Consider the following 19060-nt stretch of genomic DNA (forward strand, 5'->3'; position numbering starts at 1 on the left):
ACATTTGTATCAGAAAATTAAGCGAAAGCGGCATGAAACAGAAACTCAATCGAGTACACGTTGAAACTGAAACCAACCAAATTGAAGGGACCTAATGGTGGCGAGTGCGCCAGCGCCCTCTACCCGCCGGTCAGGCAACTACTGAAGTGGTCTTATGTGGCAGAGATGAAAATCAAGTGATCTCTTCAGGAGCACAAGACCTTGGTTTTGTCTTACCACAGTGTCCGCCATCCTACTATCTTGCAGTTTTCTAGCGACTTTTAACTCCCGAGATCGCCGACATCGTCTGGAAGTTTAGACGATGTCGACGATCAACCGGGCAGCGCATCAACCGACCAGCGCGGTTGTCCAGAAATCTTCGTTTCACTTCAAGTCAAGCGTAGCCGATGCTACAAGCCAGTGGGACCAATCAAGCAGCGTCAAAGAGCGATATTTTCCAAGAAACACTCGGCCCTAGAAACAAGATAACTTTTTTGAGCCCAATCACTAGTTTTAAGGCTAGTCTCTCGCCGGCGTCCCTGCGTCCCTGCTATCCCTAACCGAGTGAACTGTGATTTCGATAGGTGCAGCCTGCATAGGCGCAATTTCAAACACAGCTGGAGGCTAAATTTTCGTCTTTTAGCGCCGTTTCTTTTGCGTTTCATGGTGTATGTATTTTCCCGAGGACATTGAAAAAAACATTGAACCACATGTGAAAAAAAAAAAAAAAGTTTTAACTTAGTATTTTGTTGTGCGCGCGCGCTACAGAACGAATGCAACTAGAATGTTTGTTTTATTTTACGGTGTTTTCTTTCTTTTCTCTTTTTTTTTTTTTTACGGCGCCGCTCGTTCAGCCGCGTGTCATACCACAAAGCGCTTAGCTGTCGAAAATAATTTACTCCAGAAGACAGCCGAAAGGCATGCATATATCACTCGCACAAATAACGTGTTTACCGATGGACAGGACTCGGACATACAATTTAGCATTCGAACAATATACCGGGTGTCCCAAGTAGCGGCCAGGCTCTTTAAATCGACCGCAAAATTCAGTTTCTTAACCTATCAAGCTACGATTTTGTGCAGCGTTGCCCACAGATGGTGCATTATTTTGTAAAATTTGCAAAGAGCGAACTTACCTGAGGAAGTAAAGTATAGAAAAGCAGCAAAACCACCGGTCTTCAAAGATTAGGGTATCGTTTGGCCCGGGAGACAAGAGACGGCGCAAGCGGCCGCGTCGCCAACTGCCGCCAACGAACGAGCATACGGCGCCGAGAGCCGGCGTCATTAGCAGACGATCTTCTCGACTCAAAAGCGGCGCGAGCTTTTTTATATCACTTGCCAATGCATTTTTTATCAGCCTTACTAATAAAACACATGGAATGGACACAAAACAATAGTTTTCCGGGTTATTCCGATTTTTTTTTTTTTTTTTTTTTTGGGGGGGGGGGTATTTATGTTTTCTGCTTTGCAGTTCCTTGTTCTTACCGCGCCTGATTTTGGTTCTGCGACTGTCGCCGCCTGCGGAACTCGCGCCGCTTTTGAGTCAAAAAGATCGTCTGCTAAACACGCCGGCTCTCGGCGCCTCGGCGCCGTATGCTCGTTCGTTGGCGGCAGTTGGCGTCGCGACCGCTTCCACCATCTCTTGTCTCCCGTGCGAAACGGCGCCGTATTGTTTGAAGACCGGTGGCTTCGCTGCGTTTCCATAGGAGCTAAACCTTTTGCTTTCTTTACATTTTCATCAGATAAATTCGCTCTTTGCAAGTTTTAAAAAACGCAGCGAAATCGTAGCGCAATAGGTTAAAAAATCGAATTTTGCCGAGATACTACAACAAAATTTCGGCGCTCATTTTTTTGGTCCATATGTGTTCAAAGGAGCAGTATCATATCGAACACACCAATATCTTGTTTAAAAAAGTCACAAAAAGGAATTTTAAAACGATTTAAAGGATTAGCAAAGAGCACTCGGTAGATGTCGCACACTTTAGGGAATAGACGGGTGGGCCAAGTGGGTTAACATGTTTGTAATAAGCTGCCGCCGCAAGCTGCCGCCGTAAAACTGCGTACGCAGCCGCGCGGGGGGGGGGGGGGGGGGGGGGGGTAACAATACATGCGCTCCGTTATTCGCTAAAACGTCATTCGCTCATGTGATATGGGCCCCATATATTAATGTGGCAACCGTCCCACGAAAACGGTCTTTCGGGGCAAAGACCGTTTTCCCCCCGGCCATTCACCTCTTTCCGCTTTAGCAGAGCAAACTCGAGTGGAAAGACGTGGGACGAGTTTCCCCCGAATTTTTAACCTATCACCAACTATAGTTACCACAGTTTGACATAATTCTTCAAATAAGAATTATGGTGGGTGGCAACGGGCCATTTTGTCTCACGATTTCTCTGCTGTAATCTGGAACACATGAAAAGCAACTCTGGCCTCAAGCACTTGGCTCTGAATGATGCTCTGCCACCACTGTCTTACACTATTTCATTAATTGTTTCCTGTGATTGCGTTCTTTAAGCATTGGACACTATACAAAGAGTGGCACAAGCACCGCTCTAAGAACCATGATTCAAACTAGAGTTAGCCACAACTCTCGCCCCCCCCCCCCCCCCCAATAAAAAGAAAAAGCAGTTATACATTTAAGAAACAAAGACAATGCAAAAAAGTGGTGTATTTTTGAATATACAGTTCCAATTACATACTTTTCATAAATGTTTTTTTCATGTACCCTACAATACAAACAAATAGTAGACATTTGGATGCTAAAGTAGTACTGTTTTTTCCTATAGCAGATGACAATTTTGCACAACTTCCAACCTTCCAAATAATGAATGCATGCTTTTTTTACTTACATTCAGTATTTAAATGGTAACATGCAACTGGAAATAATCTGACAACTTGCAAAATGTGCAATTTAAGTGAGAAAAAAAAAACGATGTCTCAGATCTGTAAAAAAAAAAAAAAAAAAATGACCTCACTACAAATAAAGGGGTATGAAAACTGGCGCTCAGTGCAGTGAAACGCACCGCGCACATGGCAGAGACATTTATTTCCATTGGTAGGGGTGGGCCAGTCACATCGCTTCCCCCTCTCTGACCATCACAGCTTGCCAAGGCTCGCTGTCGTGTTCAAACAGAAAAATAGAAAGGGAGTCCAGCTTTTTTAACAGAGCGGGAAGCCGTTCACGAATCACGCCACCAGTTTGCATGCCCCTTAAGAGGGACTCCCCGAACAATATGAAAGGAAACACTACAGACCTGGCTTTGATCCAGAACACTTGCAGCAGCCAGAATGCACCAATTTGTCAAAGACATCTACACACCCATATCCAGCCACTGTCTGTGTCGAAGCTGACTGGTCTGTTTCCTTTCGTAAAGCCTGGGGGAGCACACGCTATGCATACTACCAAAAAAATTGGATATACAGGTATGATTGTAGCATGCACAATAATGAAACAATCGCCAAGATATCACCAGGAAAGGTTCTGCTCCTGCTCATTTAAAAAGATGGAAACACATGCTCAACAGGGTTCAAGTGTCACAGCAGATATCACAATGTTCAATGTCTTCTGTTTAGCTCTTACTGATGCAATCCAACTGCAACCCAAGAAATAACCAAAGATTGCAGTGCTAAACAAAACAAAGGTTGCAAGACATGTGGTGCAAGCTTGAAAATGCACAGGATGCCTGAGCTCAAAAGGCAAGTGACTTCAAAGCACATGAACCTGCACCACCTTGCATTGCTCCCATGAAAATGCACAAGGAAACATCCTCATGTCCCTTTTCTGCTTACTCCTGTAGAATAACCCAAAAGCTCACATAATCTATTATATAATCTGACTACAATGTAGTAGAACATCTCATTTAGAACAGTATGAAACATATAACAATAAAAACAACTTAAATAAATCTCTGCCCAATTCCAGTGTTCAATCAGTGCTAAAAGATTTGGCACACTAAGACTTGCATACCAAAATCCTTTAAACTAAATCAAACGGTTTTAAAACAAGAACACCAAGAAAACTGGGTTAGCTAGAATGGTGCATCATTGATTTGACCTTCACCACCTAAAATGACTAATGTACTTCGCCTAAAACCAAACCACCAGCAGGTACTGAATTCAGTATGCAAACTGAAAATGCAAAATATTTTGGGCCCAATAGGTTAGTCATCGTACCTAGGCACTGGACATCTGCAGGAGTCTGAAAGTAATACCAGCTAGACTGTTCCCAGCTTTGCTAAATTAACAATACCTTACGTAGTTTGCACAGAAACCATAACCTCCCTAATGTCTCCACCAACAGCTGAAAACACTTGAAATTATGTTGATTACAAAATCAAATTAGTTGTGTGTGGCATAAATAACCAGTGAAGCTATTAAGAGCAAAACCAGGATATGAAGAGTAAAAATAATAGAACGCCAACTAGTCATTGAAAACCACAATCTCGTGCAGGCTAAAACATATTGCTGAACCTACTGATTCTTAAACATAAAGAAACAGTCTATCACAAACATGAGGTAGAATGCAGGACACTGTCCAAAGCCTCATAAAAGTGCAAGGATCTCCCCAGCACCCCTTGGTATGGATAACAATAAAATCCCTCACTGCTCAATCGTGGGAAGAAAAGCATAGGAGTTACAACAAACGAGCTGCAGACGCTGTGTACAAAACTATTCATGTTTACAAAGAACATGCCGTGAAAACTACATGGCATTAAAAGTTGCTGGAAACTAAATTCCAGTGAAGTGTTTATGCACTGTGCAAGCTCAGTGAGTACTGCTGACCCCTGTACCTGCAACCAGCTCGCCTATGAAAGTATTGCCATAAACACATTTCACAGGCTGGTATGATTTCTGAACTTTCTTTTAAAAAAAAATCTTAAACCTTTTCTTTTTTAATTTAGGGTATTTTTTATGTATCCATTCCTTACAAAAAGTTTTATTTTGTTTTTGCAAGTGCCTGCAAACATTAAGTTAGCCTATGCAAAGAAGTTGTATCTTTGGAACTTGCAAGATGCAAATTCAAAAGGAGTCAGCAGTTGAACTAAATTCTTTCCTAGTAATATTTATAATATAAAACTAGCTCTTAAAATATCACTGCAAAATGTCAAAACTACATCTATTCAACAAGCTCATGTTGTGCAATCCACTCTAGAAAAAAATCAAATGTGCCCTTACTAAAATTGAGTGATAGTACAATGTAAAAAAAACTAAATTTCCTCGGTAAAAAAACAAGGAAAACGGAATGTTAAGTACACCAACCCTACCAACTTGGCAGAATGATAGTGTTGGCATACATATATAGTACATCTATAAAAGGAAATCAGAATGGTGTAGCACCCTCTGCAACTAACCATATTTGTAACCAATAAAGTACAGCATACTATGCAGCAAAAATAAATTGCACATTCACCCACGTTTTCTACAAACATCGCGAGTGGTATTTAATTTTTTTTAAAAGAGCAGTAGTGCAATTTTAACGGCCAATATCTTGCTTCGAAAATAATATATGGCTATTCTGGAAGTGCAAGTAAACCAATTTTGTGCCTACATTTTTGTTAACTCAGTATAGTAAGGCCCTTCAGGTTGTACAACTAACTTCAGCCCACCAGAGCACTTCAGATGCCATGTTGGATACTCTTAAAACATAGACACCCCAAATGTAAACTTCTCGAATGACTGACTTAAAGAGCCCTCAGAGTAATTTCCAAATAAAGCTGCAGTTATATTATCACTAGGGTTACACGTTTTTTGGGTTATTTTCTTTGAGTTCGGAAGTGTGGTCTCGGGGTTCTTTTTTTTTCAAAGGGAAGGAAATTATATAAGCTCCTTAAAAAGGAGCAACATTGTGGACAGTTCGGAAGGAGGGGGGGGGGGGGGCTCTGTTTCAGGTTATTACAAAATAAAGCTGTAAATAATATATTTCCTTTCCATGAGGCTTGAGTGCTTCTCATAAAAAAATCTAAGGTTTTTCAGGTTTTCTTTTTTTATTAAATTTTGATAAAACTGGTTTGGGGGTTTATTTTCGGGGTTTATCAGTATTTACCAAAAAAAACACGGAACCCTAATTTTTACAGTAAAAACAAAAAGACCCAAGATGTAAGTTCTCAAACCTGAAATTTATACAACCATTAAAAAAGCAACAAATTGCCTTATACTGGGAAAATAGAGGCAACATAAATGTACAAAATGTATGTGAAGGTCAACATTTCGTTGGTGCTGAAAGAACTTCTCAAACTGTACAGAAGCCATAACCACCAAAGCAGGAAATTATCAAGCCCTACTTTTGAATGCATGCTTGAACAAGCTTCATCCTGCCTGCTAGAGACAAACTGCTCAAGAAGATAAATTACTTCACGACCACACCCAATTTAACCAATATCCTTACAAGTAACCACAGTCTGTAACAATACATACTGTGCTAACCACACTTAACTGTACTTTTCTAGGCCAACAAAACTGATGCATGTTATATGAGACACATTTATGGACCTCAAGGGTGTTAGATGGATGTAGGAGGGTCTTACAAAGGCATCGGCTGGCACTAGTGCGGTTAAAACATGCACACATAAAAGACAAAACCTGCAGGAAAAGGTGCAGCATGCACTCTGGTTAAGTGTGATTAGCACTGTACATTATAGAAATGTGCTATACAACATGGGATGACAAATTGCACCAATTGAGTAGTTTGAGCTGAAGATCCAGGGTGTTTCAATTATAAAATCAGCGAAAGCAGAATGTCCCAAAACAAATATGCTGTCAACCCTTCCTGATAAACTGCAACCATTCAAAACGGCATTCCGACTTCCTTGCTCAATGACAACAAAACACGAGTGAAAAATATCCACCTGAAAGAACTCTTCAGGGGAATGGAAACTGCTGTTTCTATATGCGCCTCGACTTGAGGCTTTCGAGTTCACCGGTAGCGCAAAGCAAAACATGAAAAACAAAAATAAGGCGAGGAAGCAGCCTCGGTTAGCTGTGCTGTTTCCTCGCATGCAGGTAACTCTGATAGCCGTGCTTGAAGCCTAAGCCACAGCGTGAGCAGCGGTGACGCTCCCGCGAGTGGCACCAATACATGTGAACAAGATAACTGCTGTGACACCTGAATGCCTTCCTGGGCCTAGAGCCCCCCTCCGATTTACAGCGCCAGCATGTGAGCCTCGGAGGCCGCAACAGGCCCGTCTTGGGGATGCGTTTCTTTCGGTGCTGCGAACAGACCGAGGTCGGCTGTAGCTGGTTACAGCGTTCCGAGCAGCAGACAACTACTTTCCGGGGCATGGGCTGCTTCCTGGACTGCTTCAGGCGCCGCGCCCGCAGCTCGGGAGTCGTGCCAACCCTGCCCGGCGCATCTTCGCCCTCCTCAACGACAAATCCAAAATGGCGCAGGAGAGTGGCGGCACAGTCGGCACAGCGGCCTCTAGGGATGGCGCCGTGGTGGCCCTCCGCGGCGTGCCGTGCCAGCACCTGAGCACTACCGCAAGGGAGCCCGCAGTGCGGGCAACGGGCCACTGCATGGTCATCGCCATGCTCGGTCCCCACATGCTTGCACAGCACCTCCTCAAACGGGGTGCTATAGCGGCAGCACGTGTCCGTGGCCCGACACCGCAACGTCTCGCCAGAGTGCAGCCGCATGTGCCCAATCATCGTGTCCTGGGTGAAAGAACAGAAGCCACAGACCACGCAGCGGTAGGGGAACGACGTGGGAGAAGGAATGGTCAGAGGTGAGCAGCTCTGGTCCAGCTGGAGGTCCAGAGACGGGGCACAGGGCAGGCCAGCACCACGCCTGCTGCTGCTGTCCTCACGGGCCTTGTGCCATTTGCCACTGCCACCACCGATGCCGCCAGCACAAGTCCCGTTGGACACGCAGTCTGCTAGCCTTCGCTGCTCAGTTGCTGCACTCCATGTAAGAGAGAGAGGTCAAGAGGGTCACACTTAATTTGAGGTCAAAAGCAACTGCAATGTGCTGCAAAAGCCTCAACATTCCAGTTCAACTATCACAAAAGCCCTTTGTATGGCAAAACTCGATGTGGCAAAGACAACAAATGCAGACTTCGTGAAACAGCGCATTTATGGTGAAGTAATAGTAATTCAAATAGGTATAATTAAAAGTTGAAGGCACTGCTAGGCTTTGTTTGAGGCACCACATTTTGAATTATGGATGATCAACAAAAGAAGTGAAGGTAAAGAATGTTTTTTGCATGACTGCAAGAAACATCCTTATAAGTACCGGAAGTACAGAGGCGTTGGAACTATTCGGGAGAACATAGGGCAAAAGAAATTTTCCTCCCCCTCACCCATATTGTTTACTTGAAAATTATGAAACGTCTAGTGGGGGGGGGGGAGGCAATTCCCCCCCCCCCCCCCCTTTTTACCTCTGCTCAGAAGCAAGGTCACGCTGCTGTTTTCATTTTATTTTTCTAGTTTATCAATAGGAGAGGGTTGTCATTTCTGTTTTCTCGAACTCGACATTGCAACTGAGCCGAGGAACTGCAGCACATACTACAGGGTGCAGAACAGTTAGCCCGAACATGCAATGGCCAGTTTTTTTCTCATTTCTCTCGCATGGGTGAAAAATGTCATCAAAACTAGTGGTCTAGTGGAAGTTACAAATGTGCATATGTCAGGTGGTGCCACCATAGTAAAATGTGGTCTTCAACATTAACATGTATAAAAAATATATTTTTTGTGTTTACATTGAACTGTACGCAAGTGTGTTGGCTACTCCTGCCAGAGCCTTTTGGCCTGCATGTTTAAATAAATATATAAATAAATAAAAAGCTATAAAAGTGCTACTGTGGCATTGATACCAGCTGCGTCACTCTGTATATTGTTTGCACCATAATTACCTCAGTGAAGTGGCTTTGCCAATGAGAAGTTTGAATGCCATACCAGTCTAAGTTTACACAATCGTTTCCTTAAGGTTACACATAGCAACTTGAAATGAATGAAAGAAAATGTTATATAAATATGTATAGAAAATAAACATAACAATGCTGGTGCATTCGAATGAACAAATATTCTAAATTATGAGGCTCTGCATAAGTGAGGCAACTGTAATTTAAAAAAAAAAAAGTTAAAAAATATACAGTTTTTTTTTTTTTAAATTTTAATCTACATTTAACTCATTTTTAAGGGAACAAAGTTCTGATTTAGCATCAAGATATATGGCAAGTTATCTCAAATGCTCTCCAAAAATAATCACTTCTGATTAATGTTATTTAAATTATTACTAACATTTAAAAACACTTAATTAGTCGAAAAGCAAATGTGAGCTGATGCTGTAAGCAAAACAGAACTATCTAAAGTGTGCTCTTCTGGATGAAACCAGCAAATGGGAGGAATATTCCAAGCAGCAGTAGAGGTTAAAGAAGCAGGAAAGGAATGGGCTTCCTAGTGGAGTACCTTCAACACAAACATTTTCTGCTCTACTTAATCAAGTGCACTAACATATGCAAGCAAGGCAGGTGCTAGCTCAGGAGGAGGGCCTGGGGCTGGCCTGGAATCGGCGCAGGGCCTATCTGCGGGGGGGAGAGGCGCCATTTAAACAGTGCAGAAAACTCGGGAATCTGACAACTTAAATGTTTTTTCCTAGCTTTGTGTTTATTGCACTTCATCCTTCTTTACCGGTTCTGCAGACCCATGATAATGTGTCGAGTAATGCAAAATTTAACAATATTGCACTAGTACAAATCTCCCAAGGACTCATGCTTTCTGCATGACACCAGGAGTTCTTACTGCCCATATTCCATGCTCACTCAAAAGGGGGCATCAGCATAGGATCATGCCTAAACCAGGCTTAGCACAAGACAGAAGGCGATTGCCCCGATTGTTCAAGATTTTTGTACAGCATTTTTATTTTAGACAAGCGGCACCTGACCTCACTTGGCCAAACTGTCAAAAATTTCCAACCAATGCTATTTCTTTTTCACACTCAATATTGCGCTTAGCACTGCCATATGAAGAATGAATAATAGAGCATAAATTTATAAGCATGTTATTTTGCAGTGAACATCTGAAGCTAAGTGCTGAGCATGGTATAGAAGCATGCTTTGCATACTAGAAATCTAAAACAATAAACTTTGGGTATTTACATGAGAAACCAACAAAAGGCACCTGGCACAGCCAAGAAAAAAAAAAAAACAGCTACAGATTACCTTATTAGGCCACTGGCACATCATTCTAGCAAATGCAAGCTCAGTAACATGGTGCCTATACCACAATAAGCCTTTAATGCAAGTACCTTGGTCAAGACTCCAACTCTCCAAACAGGGAGTTTTTGGGGTGGTACTTTGCCCAAGAGCAATAGAAATCAATGGTATTGGAAGTAGATTTTACAGAGCATATAAAGCATATTTTAAAGATCCCAGCATGGGTTACTGCTATAGGAATGCAAGTGATATAGACCAACATCAACAACCTTAACCAAATTCCAAACTTTTCTGAAGAACAAGCAACACTGAACTGACTAGCTTTTTTTTTAAATCTAGCTTAGCCAGAAACTTGGTCCATTTCGACGCATGTAAGCTCCCTTAAGGCAACCAAAATGGCACACAAACAAACTTCCTTATTGCTAGCCATGGCCCATCTGGCCATACCTCCATGCAAATGATAAAACGCTGAAAGATTACACACAACTCGGTAATCACTCAGCAACTGGATTGGCCAGAATACCTTCCCTAAGCTGGATAGTGACCAAGCAGTTAGAATGAAACCAGAAAGTTGGAACACCATAGCATTTACGATAGCATCAAAACTGGGCAACTCCCCTCCATTTGGGGGGTGCTGTACATACCTAGCACTGCCTTTGATATTTTTTTTTGTTTGCACTGCTGCTTAGACTGTAACTAGAGACCACTAACTTGTATTTATGTCCTTTGCATGAAACTATTTTTAATTGTGCTGATGCTATGTGGAGTGCAAGTTTGTCTACTTTTTTTGTAGGAGTTGTGGTGACGTCAGAACGCCAAGCTGCGATTGGCTCTGGTTAAAGGATAGTGGGGAACTCAAGGCATTCTGCCTTGAGGTCTTCCTACCATCCTTCAAGCAGAACCAATCAGAGCTTGGCGTTCTGACGTCCCCACAATCCCTGCAAAAAAGCAGACAAACTTGCGCCCCAGATATGCCAGAGATGCACAAAATGGGGGTCGCGGGGACTGCAGAAAGTCAAGTTGCTGATAGCGCTTTGATGCTGCTCCGAATATTTTACTACCAACTTTGAGGTGAAAGCCTTCTTCAGCTCCACTTCATGGCGCACTTACAGTAATAGTGAATGGCAGTTTAGAAGAGCATAGAGGCACAAAAGGGCCAGCAGCCACAGCGGTGTGCATAGCATATCAATAATGAAAAAAACAGGAGTGGCACCATTTGGTCACACCTTCGGCGCCTGGAAGGCATATCCGACGGGCACGTTTACCGCGTCGTAAAAAACGGTCCTTCCATTTTTTGCTTAACGACATTGTAGAAATGTCACATTGTAGCCGGCCGCGATTCCGGCACTGTCGCAGTGGTGGTGGATGTGACCAATGCCCAGTTTGCTGCAGGTTGCTCTCCAGCTTAATGGTCCATGGAAGCTTCGGCATTTAGGAGTTGGGATATGCCACGACAACAGTGACACTCGCACTCCCTCGTGCTTTTTTTTTTTCTCCAAAACTTTTACATCTAACGTTTTTTGACGGCACGACACTCCAATCTTTGCGACGTCATTTGTTGCCACTTCGGGACCACTTTCAATGCATGAATGGAATAGGACACTAAACGCACCAGTCAGAGACATGTTCCGGGCACCATTGTCAAACCATAGAAGAGATTGCGTGCCGTGAAAAACACGAGACGGCGGAGGCGTCCAAAAAATTATGAGCCAAAACACTCCAGCATGGCGCTGTTGCCCACGCGGTAATCGAGATCTTAATGAACCCTTTCCGAAATTGCAAAATTTTGCATAGATTATGTGCAGCTGCCACTAGTTGGTCTTATTGCTTCCAGCGTGAAGCTTGTGATTGGTTCAGAGTTTGCAGCGAGTACCAACGCAGCACTCGTGTGGAATGCGTTTCAATGCAAGCGTGCTCCGAATGCTGACGAAGCGCTCGTGTCCAATGCGTGCTCATGGTGCATGACCAACTAATGGAGGCCGCACATAATCTATGCATCATTTCGAAATTTCGAAAAGGGTCTATTGCCTTCTCCTCAGATGGCACGCTGGAGGCAGATTTAAGCACTCGACGTCGAAAACCTTTTGGTTGAAGAAACGGTGCGAGTACTAGCCGCCACGGTGGCTCCGAGGCAAAGCGCTGACCTACAGATCCTTAGATGGCAGGTCCGAATCCCGGCCGAGGTGCCCGCAATCTGACGAAGGCTTATTGCAAAGAATATGCCTTACAGATGCCGTAGGTTTGAGCTCCAAGTTGCACGTCAAAAGATCCCCAAATGGCCGAAATTAATCCTCAGTCCTCCGCTGGGGCATGCCAGATGCCTGTCGTTGGTTTGGCACGTAAAACTGTCAAATTTGAGTTTTTACTTTTGCGAGTACGGCCAGTTTTAGAAAAAGGGCTTGTCGGCACTCCGATTGCACAAAGCATTCAACCAGGTTTCTGCTAGGAAACCCAACTATTTACAGAAGCATATACTCCTTGTCTGAACCTTATTTTCGGTCCTTCAATAAAGTGTGGCGATAAGACATTGTTAAGTACAATGGGAGGGGATGGGATGGGCGCTGCCGGACGGCGTTAAGGTATTTCAGGGGTCGCAGGCCTTAAAAGTCTGCGCACCTCAGCTATGCAACGAGGCTTGGTCGGTGTTTGGCGGGATAGGTATAGCACTACGTAGCGCAGAATTTTGGCAACTTTGAGACACACCATGGTCGCATTCATTACACCCGACCTCAAGGCTCTATTGTCCTATACCCCATATCACCTTAGGTCCGGCCACAGGAGATGCTACGAGCCATCGAAGTCAATCCAAGTAACACCTTTTGGCGGGCTAGTTGGTTCATGATTTGTAGAAATAAATGAACTGCGTAAAGGACGAGGACAGAGGTAGAAATGAGTACGACACACGGAGCGTACTCGTTTCTACCTCTGTCCTCGTCCTTTACGCAGTTCATTTATTTCTACCTGCGCTCCGTGTGTCGTACTCGTTTCTACCTCTGTCCTCGTCCTTTACGCAGTTCATTTATTTCTACAAGTCAATCCAAGGCTGCGCGAGTTTCACAAAGAGAGTGCCATGACACGCGGCAAGCGTAGTCACGTGCTACGTTCAGAGAGCTGGATTGGCTGGGACGGCTCGTAGTGTCCTCTGGGGCCGGACGTAAGGTGAAATGGAGCACATATTGTACCCCCACAAACTGTATGACGCAGCACTCGTGTCCAATCGTTCAATGAAAGGTACTGTGTTCCAAGTTGCCTTTCCTGGCCACCAGCCGACCTAACTAGCAGCCGACCTTGGCGTCCCCTGTTTACTGTCCTGGAGCTATGCTGCCACACAAATTACTTCTCACACATTTCAGAAACCCCTTCTGACCCCTTGCCACCTTCAGACTTCATTTGCAATGTGCAGGCTCTTGTGATTCAGACAAGTACCAACAATATCACGAGAGAAAAGATTTTACAAAAAATGCACCACTGCTGATACAATTGCATCTTAGCAAAGCAGGTTTGACTGAATATAGTATTCAATGAAGTTGAAGTATGCATCTTTTCAAAAACTGAGTACTAGCGATTGTCGGCCATGATACTCTGAAAGTGTTGCACACCTCTGAAAAGTAATCAAAGTAGAAATCTGTGCCCTCTGAATGGCTCAGCAGTACAAGTGGCTGCCCACTTCCATGTACTGCATTTCCTGGTCATCTATAAGTCACACCCCCCAAGTCGCACTTTCTTCAATTGACGTGGCAGGGCTGCAATGATAAGCTTGCATATGTGTATTGGGATTGCGATATAGTATGCAGAATTGGGAGCCATTTTTAGTATTCTCGGCAATGAATCACAAAGGAAATATAACCACCGCACCAAATTTGTTTTGGATAGTCAGCTGTTGCTACTACAGGATGCCACCATATTGCCAGGCGTGGATTATAAGGGAAAGCCGATCCGCGGTACCTGAATGCTACGTCCGACCTCTACCCATTACATTGCAATTAAAAAAATGCTCTGTCATTTCTCCTTTGTTGTAAATATTGATATGGCCTACATCTTGCACAATTAAGGTCCATACTTAAATTTAAAAAAGCACATATAGGGTAAGTTGCACCATTGTACAAAACACACGGACAAAAATTTAAAAAAGAAATGCATTTTACACGCCGGAAAATATGGCATTTACTCTCAATCAGTAGTATCATCATTAGTTATGTGCGAATTGTGGATTTTGAGGTTGAAGCTAATTCAAAGCGAATAGTGGTTTTGGCCGAATATTTTAGAATCGAATATTGAATAGTTTTTTCAAGCCTTTCACTACCATGTACCATGTTTAAACGAAAATTCAGCTCAACTTGTTGAAGATTGTTCCCAATCTTTTGCATGTCCACTTCTAAGCACATTTAATTTTAATACAGTTTTATTTGCGAGCATACTCTGAGAGGATATGGATATGGCGGCGGGTTAGCCCCATTGAGTATGCTTCTAACCAAGCATTTGTGCACTGCAGGGGAGCAATATCCACGGAGCCCGCAAACTCCACGGGTATTGCTTCCCCGCAGTGCATAGGTGCTCGGTGAGAAGCACACCCAACAGAGCTAACTTGCCGTGATCAACACTACGAAAAGTATGAATATCGCAGTTCATCTTGAGGTGAATATCGAATAGCGTATTATTCGAAACTACTATTCGAAAATTCAAATATTCGCACAACACTAAACATCATACCAACATTTTTTTGGATCACAATTATACTATGTATCACTGTTTTTATTAGTCTGATCTAGTACATGTCATAGCTTGTAAATGTGTCTAATAAACTTTTAATGCAAAATCATTAACTGTCTCATGGAGGAAGTCGACATCATCAGCTTTGAAACCATGCAAAACTCCACCTTATGAAACCACGCGCAAAGATTTTAATTACCCAAACATCTGTTGGTCGCACGAGAGCCCGTTTCCTAATCCATTTTCGTCAGTGTTTTAATTTCTTGAACATGTGTTCCGATTTTAACTTATCACAGCTAGTTACAGAACCCACAAGAATTGCAGCCACGTCAGAAAATGTTCTTGATCTTGTTCTAACCTCCATACCTGACCTTGTATCCCTAATATCTCACCTACCACGACTAAGTGATCACTACTCGTTACTTGTCACTCTAAGCATACCACAGAGTAATCAATAGAAAAAAAAATATGACTTATTCGAGACTACCGAAAAGCTAATTTCGACGCTATAAATGATGCCCCGAGTCAGTTCGTAGATCACTATTTTGTTAACTGCTCCGAGCGTACCATTGAGCAGAACTGGAATATTTAGAAGAGTCAAGTCGCCGTCCTCACTAAAAGTACATTCCACTGCGACCTGTAACGTCTCACCCTCAATCACCTTGGTATAACCCACCAATGAGAAGGCTGTCGAACAAGAAAAAGATATTGTTTCGTGCTGCTAAATCTTCCAGCACCTGTAACCGGTGGGAGCCTTATAACAACGCCAATGCAGTTTACAAAAATGCTATTCAAGATGCGAAATATGAGTATTTAAACGTTAAGCTACCGTCTATGTTAGCCACTAACCCAAAGCAGTTTTGGAATGTTGTTAGTAAAAAAGAAAAATTTGTAATTTCACTCAAGGCCGCAAACGGAGATATCGTTTCTAGCGATGAATGTGTTCGCTTTTTGAATTACGTTTTTATTAAGTCCTTTCAAACTGTTATTAGCCCGCCTACTTGTGGATTTGACGCGAGTGATTTTTCGCCTGTGGGGCCCGTTCTTGCCAATCCTATTGGTATTGTTAAAATAATTGCTAACTTAAAACTTTCTTCCTCTGCTGGCACCAACAGCATTAACTCAAAGTTCCTCAAAAACACAAAAATGTATTGCTCTTTGATATCATCTCAAATTTTTTCCCAGTCGCTTTCACTTGGAGATTGTCCTGCTGATTGGAAGATAAGGAAGGTGGTGCCACTCCAAGAAGGAGGTGATAAATATTGCCCGGATAACTATCAACCAATTTTGCTTACTAGCATTCCATGCAAGATACATACTACAACATATCTGCTCACAACTAGTTCAATTTTTAGAATCTAACCTTTTCTTCAGCACCGCTCAGCATGGCTTTCGTAAATCCTTCTCTTGTGAAACGCAACTTTTGTCATTCACCCATGATTTGCACCTAGCGCTTGACTGAGGGTCCCAGGTAGACTGCATTTGTTTTACTTTTCCAAAGCATTCGATAAAGTTTCACACAAGCTGCTGCTATTAAAACTTCACCGTCTTAACATTGACGCAAATGTTCTGCCCTGGATAACTTGTTTTCTCACTAATCATGCCTAACCGCCTAACGAAGAAACATCACCACTCGCCTCCGTCAATTCTGGAGTACCACAAGGTTCTGTATTAGGTCCGCTATTGCTCCTTATCTATATTAACGATTTGCCGAATTCTTTATCTTCTTCAATTAGCTTATTCACCGATTATTGTGTTATTTACAGAGAAGTTACTAACGCCTCGGATGTTCTTAATTTACAAGCTGACATTAACCATGTTTCAAAATGGTGTGAATTATGGGGGATGGAACTTAACATGACTAAATGCCAGGCCATGAGAGTATCGCATAAATGTAATGTTCCTTCTTATTTTCTCGAAAATGTCCCCTTACTTTCTGTCTCTTCTTATAAATACTTAGGTGTGTATACTGTCGAGACCGGTTATAACGAAGTCATTGAGAATCTGAAATCACTTAGCTATATCTGCTATTTCGTCATAACAGACTTCGGTTAACAATGTGCAAAAGGGAAGGGGGAAATCGTGATTGCTTCGCTGTAGCCGCCATTTCGTTATAAACGACTTTGTTATAACCGGTCTTGACAGTATAACCTCAGATATTTCCTGGCAAATGCATGTTGAGCATGTTATTAATAACGCTAATCGAATGATGGGTCATCTAAAACGAAGCTTTTCACTTGCCCCTTCATCTCTGAAACGAACCCTGTACAAAACGATTGTATGCTCTAAATTACAATATGCTTCTTCTATCTGAGACCCCAGTCATTCCAAACTAACTAACACCCTGGAATCAGGTCAGAATCGCTCTGCTCATTTTATTCTTACTAACTTTCATCACACTGCAAGCCATGAAAACTAGCCTATCGTTGCCTAACCCTCACTTTACGTCGCAAAATAGCTCGCTTATGTCTTTTTCATAAGATTTACCATACTAGCTCATTACTTCACATCCGACTGCTGAATCATCCGTCTTCCATTTCGTCACGCATTGATTATATGTATAAAGTAGACATTCTAAAATGTATCACTAATGCACTCCAAGAGTCATTCATTCCGAAAACTTCAGTGGATTGGAATCTATCGCATCTATCGCAACAATTGTTCCTGACCACTTATTTAGAACTGCCATAAATAATCTATACTGCTCAGATTGATCTGCAAAATGTACTACTGCCACTAACCACCACTCCCCTCTGTAATGTCAATGGCCTTGAAAGTATTTTAAATAAATAAAAATAGTTAAACGGCACCTTTTACACTTCGATCCCATTGGCTGGCGCGCGTCGACGAGGCTCCCATTCGCCGCTGCGCTGCGTGTCAGTTTGTGTGGTGTCATCCTGACTGTGTTATCACACTGTTGTGTTATCACTGATCGCTGCGTTCGCTTGCCTCTTATCGGTTGTACAGTGCAGCAGCGCGGCGCGTGGCGATATATACCGCGCATGGAATAAACCAAGGGGTTCGTTCTGCTGGGAACTACGTTGCTGTCTGCTCCTTCCTCGCGCCACAAGGCATACGATAGTTTGAACGATCTCTCACCCGATGGCGCTGCGTTCCGCACCCAAGGTCAGCGCGTTGTACGCCGCAGATTAAAGAAGGGAGCAAAGAGCGGCGTGCGTGCTTTCACATTCACAACTCATAAAAAGTGCTTCAATGTACCTCGAGCCTTTTTATGAAATACAATAAAAACTATAGTTGGCAACAGGTTAAGAATTTACGAGAAACTCCTCCCACCCCTTTCCACTTTAACAGAGTGAACGCTGGAAAAGGAGTCGCCTCCTCTCCAGCATTCACTCTGATAAAGTAGAAAAGGGTAAGAGGAGCTTCACCTGAACTCGTAACCTGTCACTGACTACAGTTAAATACTATCTGGAGCCATAAAATAATTTAAATATTTTACAGTCTAGACTTTAAAATATTATTTTATGGCCTTTTCTCTGGGGCAGCATGAGTTTTATACATGCCCTTTTTAATGAGTTGTTGCTCATTAAACCCTTCCTAAAAGTACCTGTCATGTACTAAAATTTACTAAGAAATAATGTTTGGTGGCCATATATGTGTAATAATATTTTATGAGCCTGACACACTGCAATTAGTAATAAAACGGTAAGTAGCTACTTACCGTTTTATTACTAATTGCAGTGTGTCAGGCTCATAAAATACTATTACACATATATGGCCACCAAACATTATTTCTTAGTTAATTTTAATACATGACAGGTACTTTTAGGAAGGGTTTAATGAGCAACAACTCATTAAAAAGGTCATGTATAAAACTTATGCTGCCCCAGAGAAAAGATAAGAGCAAAGAAAATGTAGACAATGGGGGTGATAATGTGAAAGTTCTCATACTAAGGAAAAGGGCTCACTCAACAGGTGTCGAGTCTCCTCCGATCAAAAAGTGTAAGGTTCCAAACAAACTCTCACCCTCAATGACTTAACTGTCTCATACAATCAGATATTTTTACAAAAGCATCAAAATGTCATCTGCCACCCCATAAACTCTTGTGACATCTGGTTTGCAACCTTTGCAGCTGCCACATACTTGCACTCAACCCTACACAATATGAGTAATTTGATTCTAGGCTGACGTCCAGAGTAAGGGGTGAGGAAGGTTGTGTCCTGGTATGTGGGGAACTCACATGACTGCACGGGCCAGTGGCCTT

At 42.7% G+C, this 19060-nt stretch overlaps 1 protein-coding gene across 4 annotated transcripts in view; it reads right to left on the reverse strand.

Annotated features, from left to right (window-relative positions):
- Positions 1 to 2624: 2624 nt before the first annotated feature.
- LOC8031012 (protein charlatan) overlaps positions 2625 to 19060 on the reverse strand; it is a 36091-nt gene continuing 19655 nt past the window's right edge. Inside the window, exons 6-7 of one of the 4 annotated variants that reach the window (XM_040209577.2) lie at positions 9424 to 9494; positions 7725 to 7868 (exon numbers count right to left, since the gene is read on the reverse strand). In XM_040209577.2, the coding sequence (XP_040065511.2) occupies positions 7848 to 7868; positions 9424 to 9494 (92 nt within the window). In that variant the 3' untranslated portion in view covers positions 7725 to 7847. Of the gene's footprint in view, positions 7874 to 9423; positions 9495 to 19060 lie in introns of all 4 variants that reach the window. The other 3 variants (XM_040209578.2, XM_040209576.2, XM_040209579.3) reach the window with 3 other exon arrangements.

This window comes from Ixodes scapularis, unplaced genomic scaffold (assembly GCF_016920785.2).
Source record: "Ixodes scapularis isolate PalLabHiFi unplaced genomic scaffold, ASM1692078v2 PGA_scaffold9__187_contigs__length_104089568, whole genome shotgun sequence".
NCBI classification, from domain to species: domain Eukaryota; kingdom Metazoa; phylum Arthropoda; class Arachnida; order Ixodida; family Ixodidae; genus Ixodes; species Ixodes scapularis.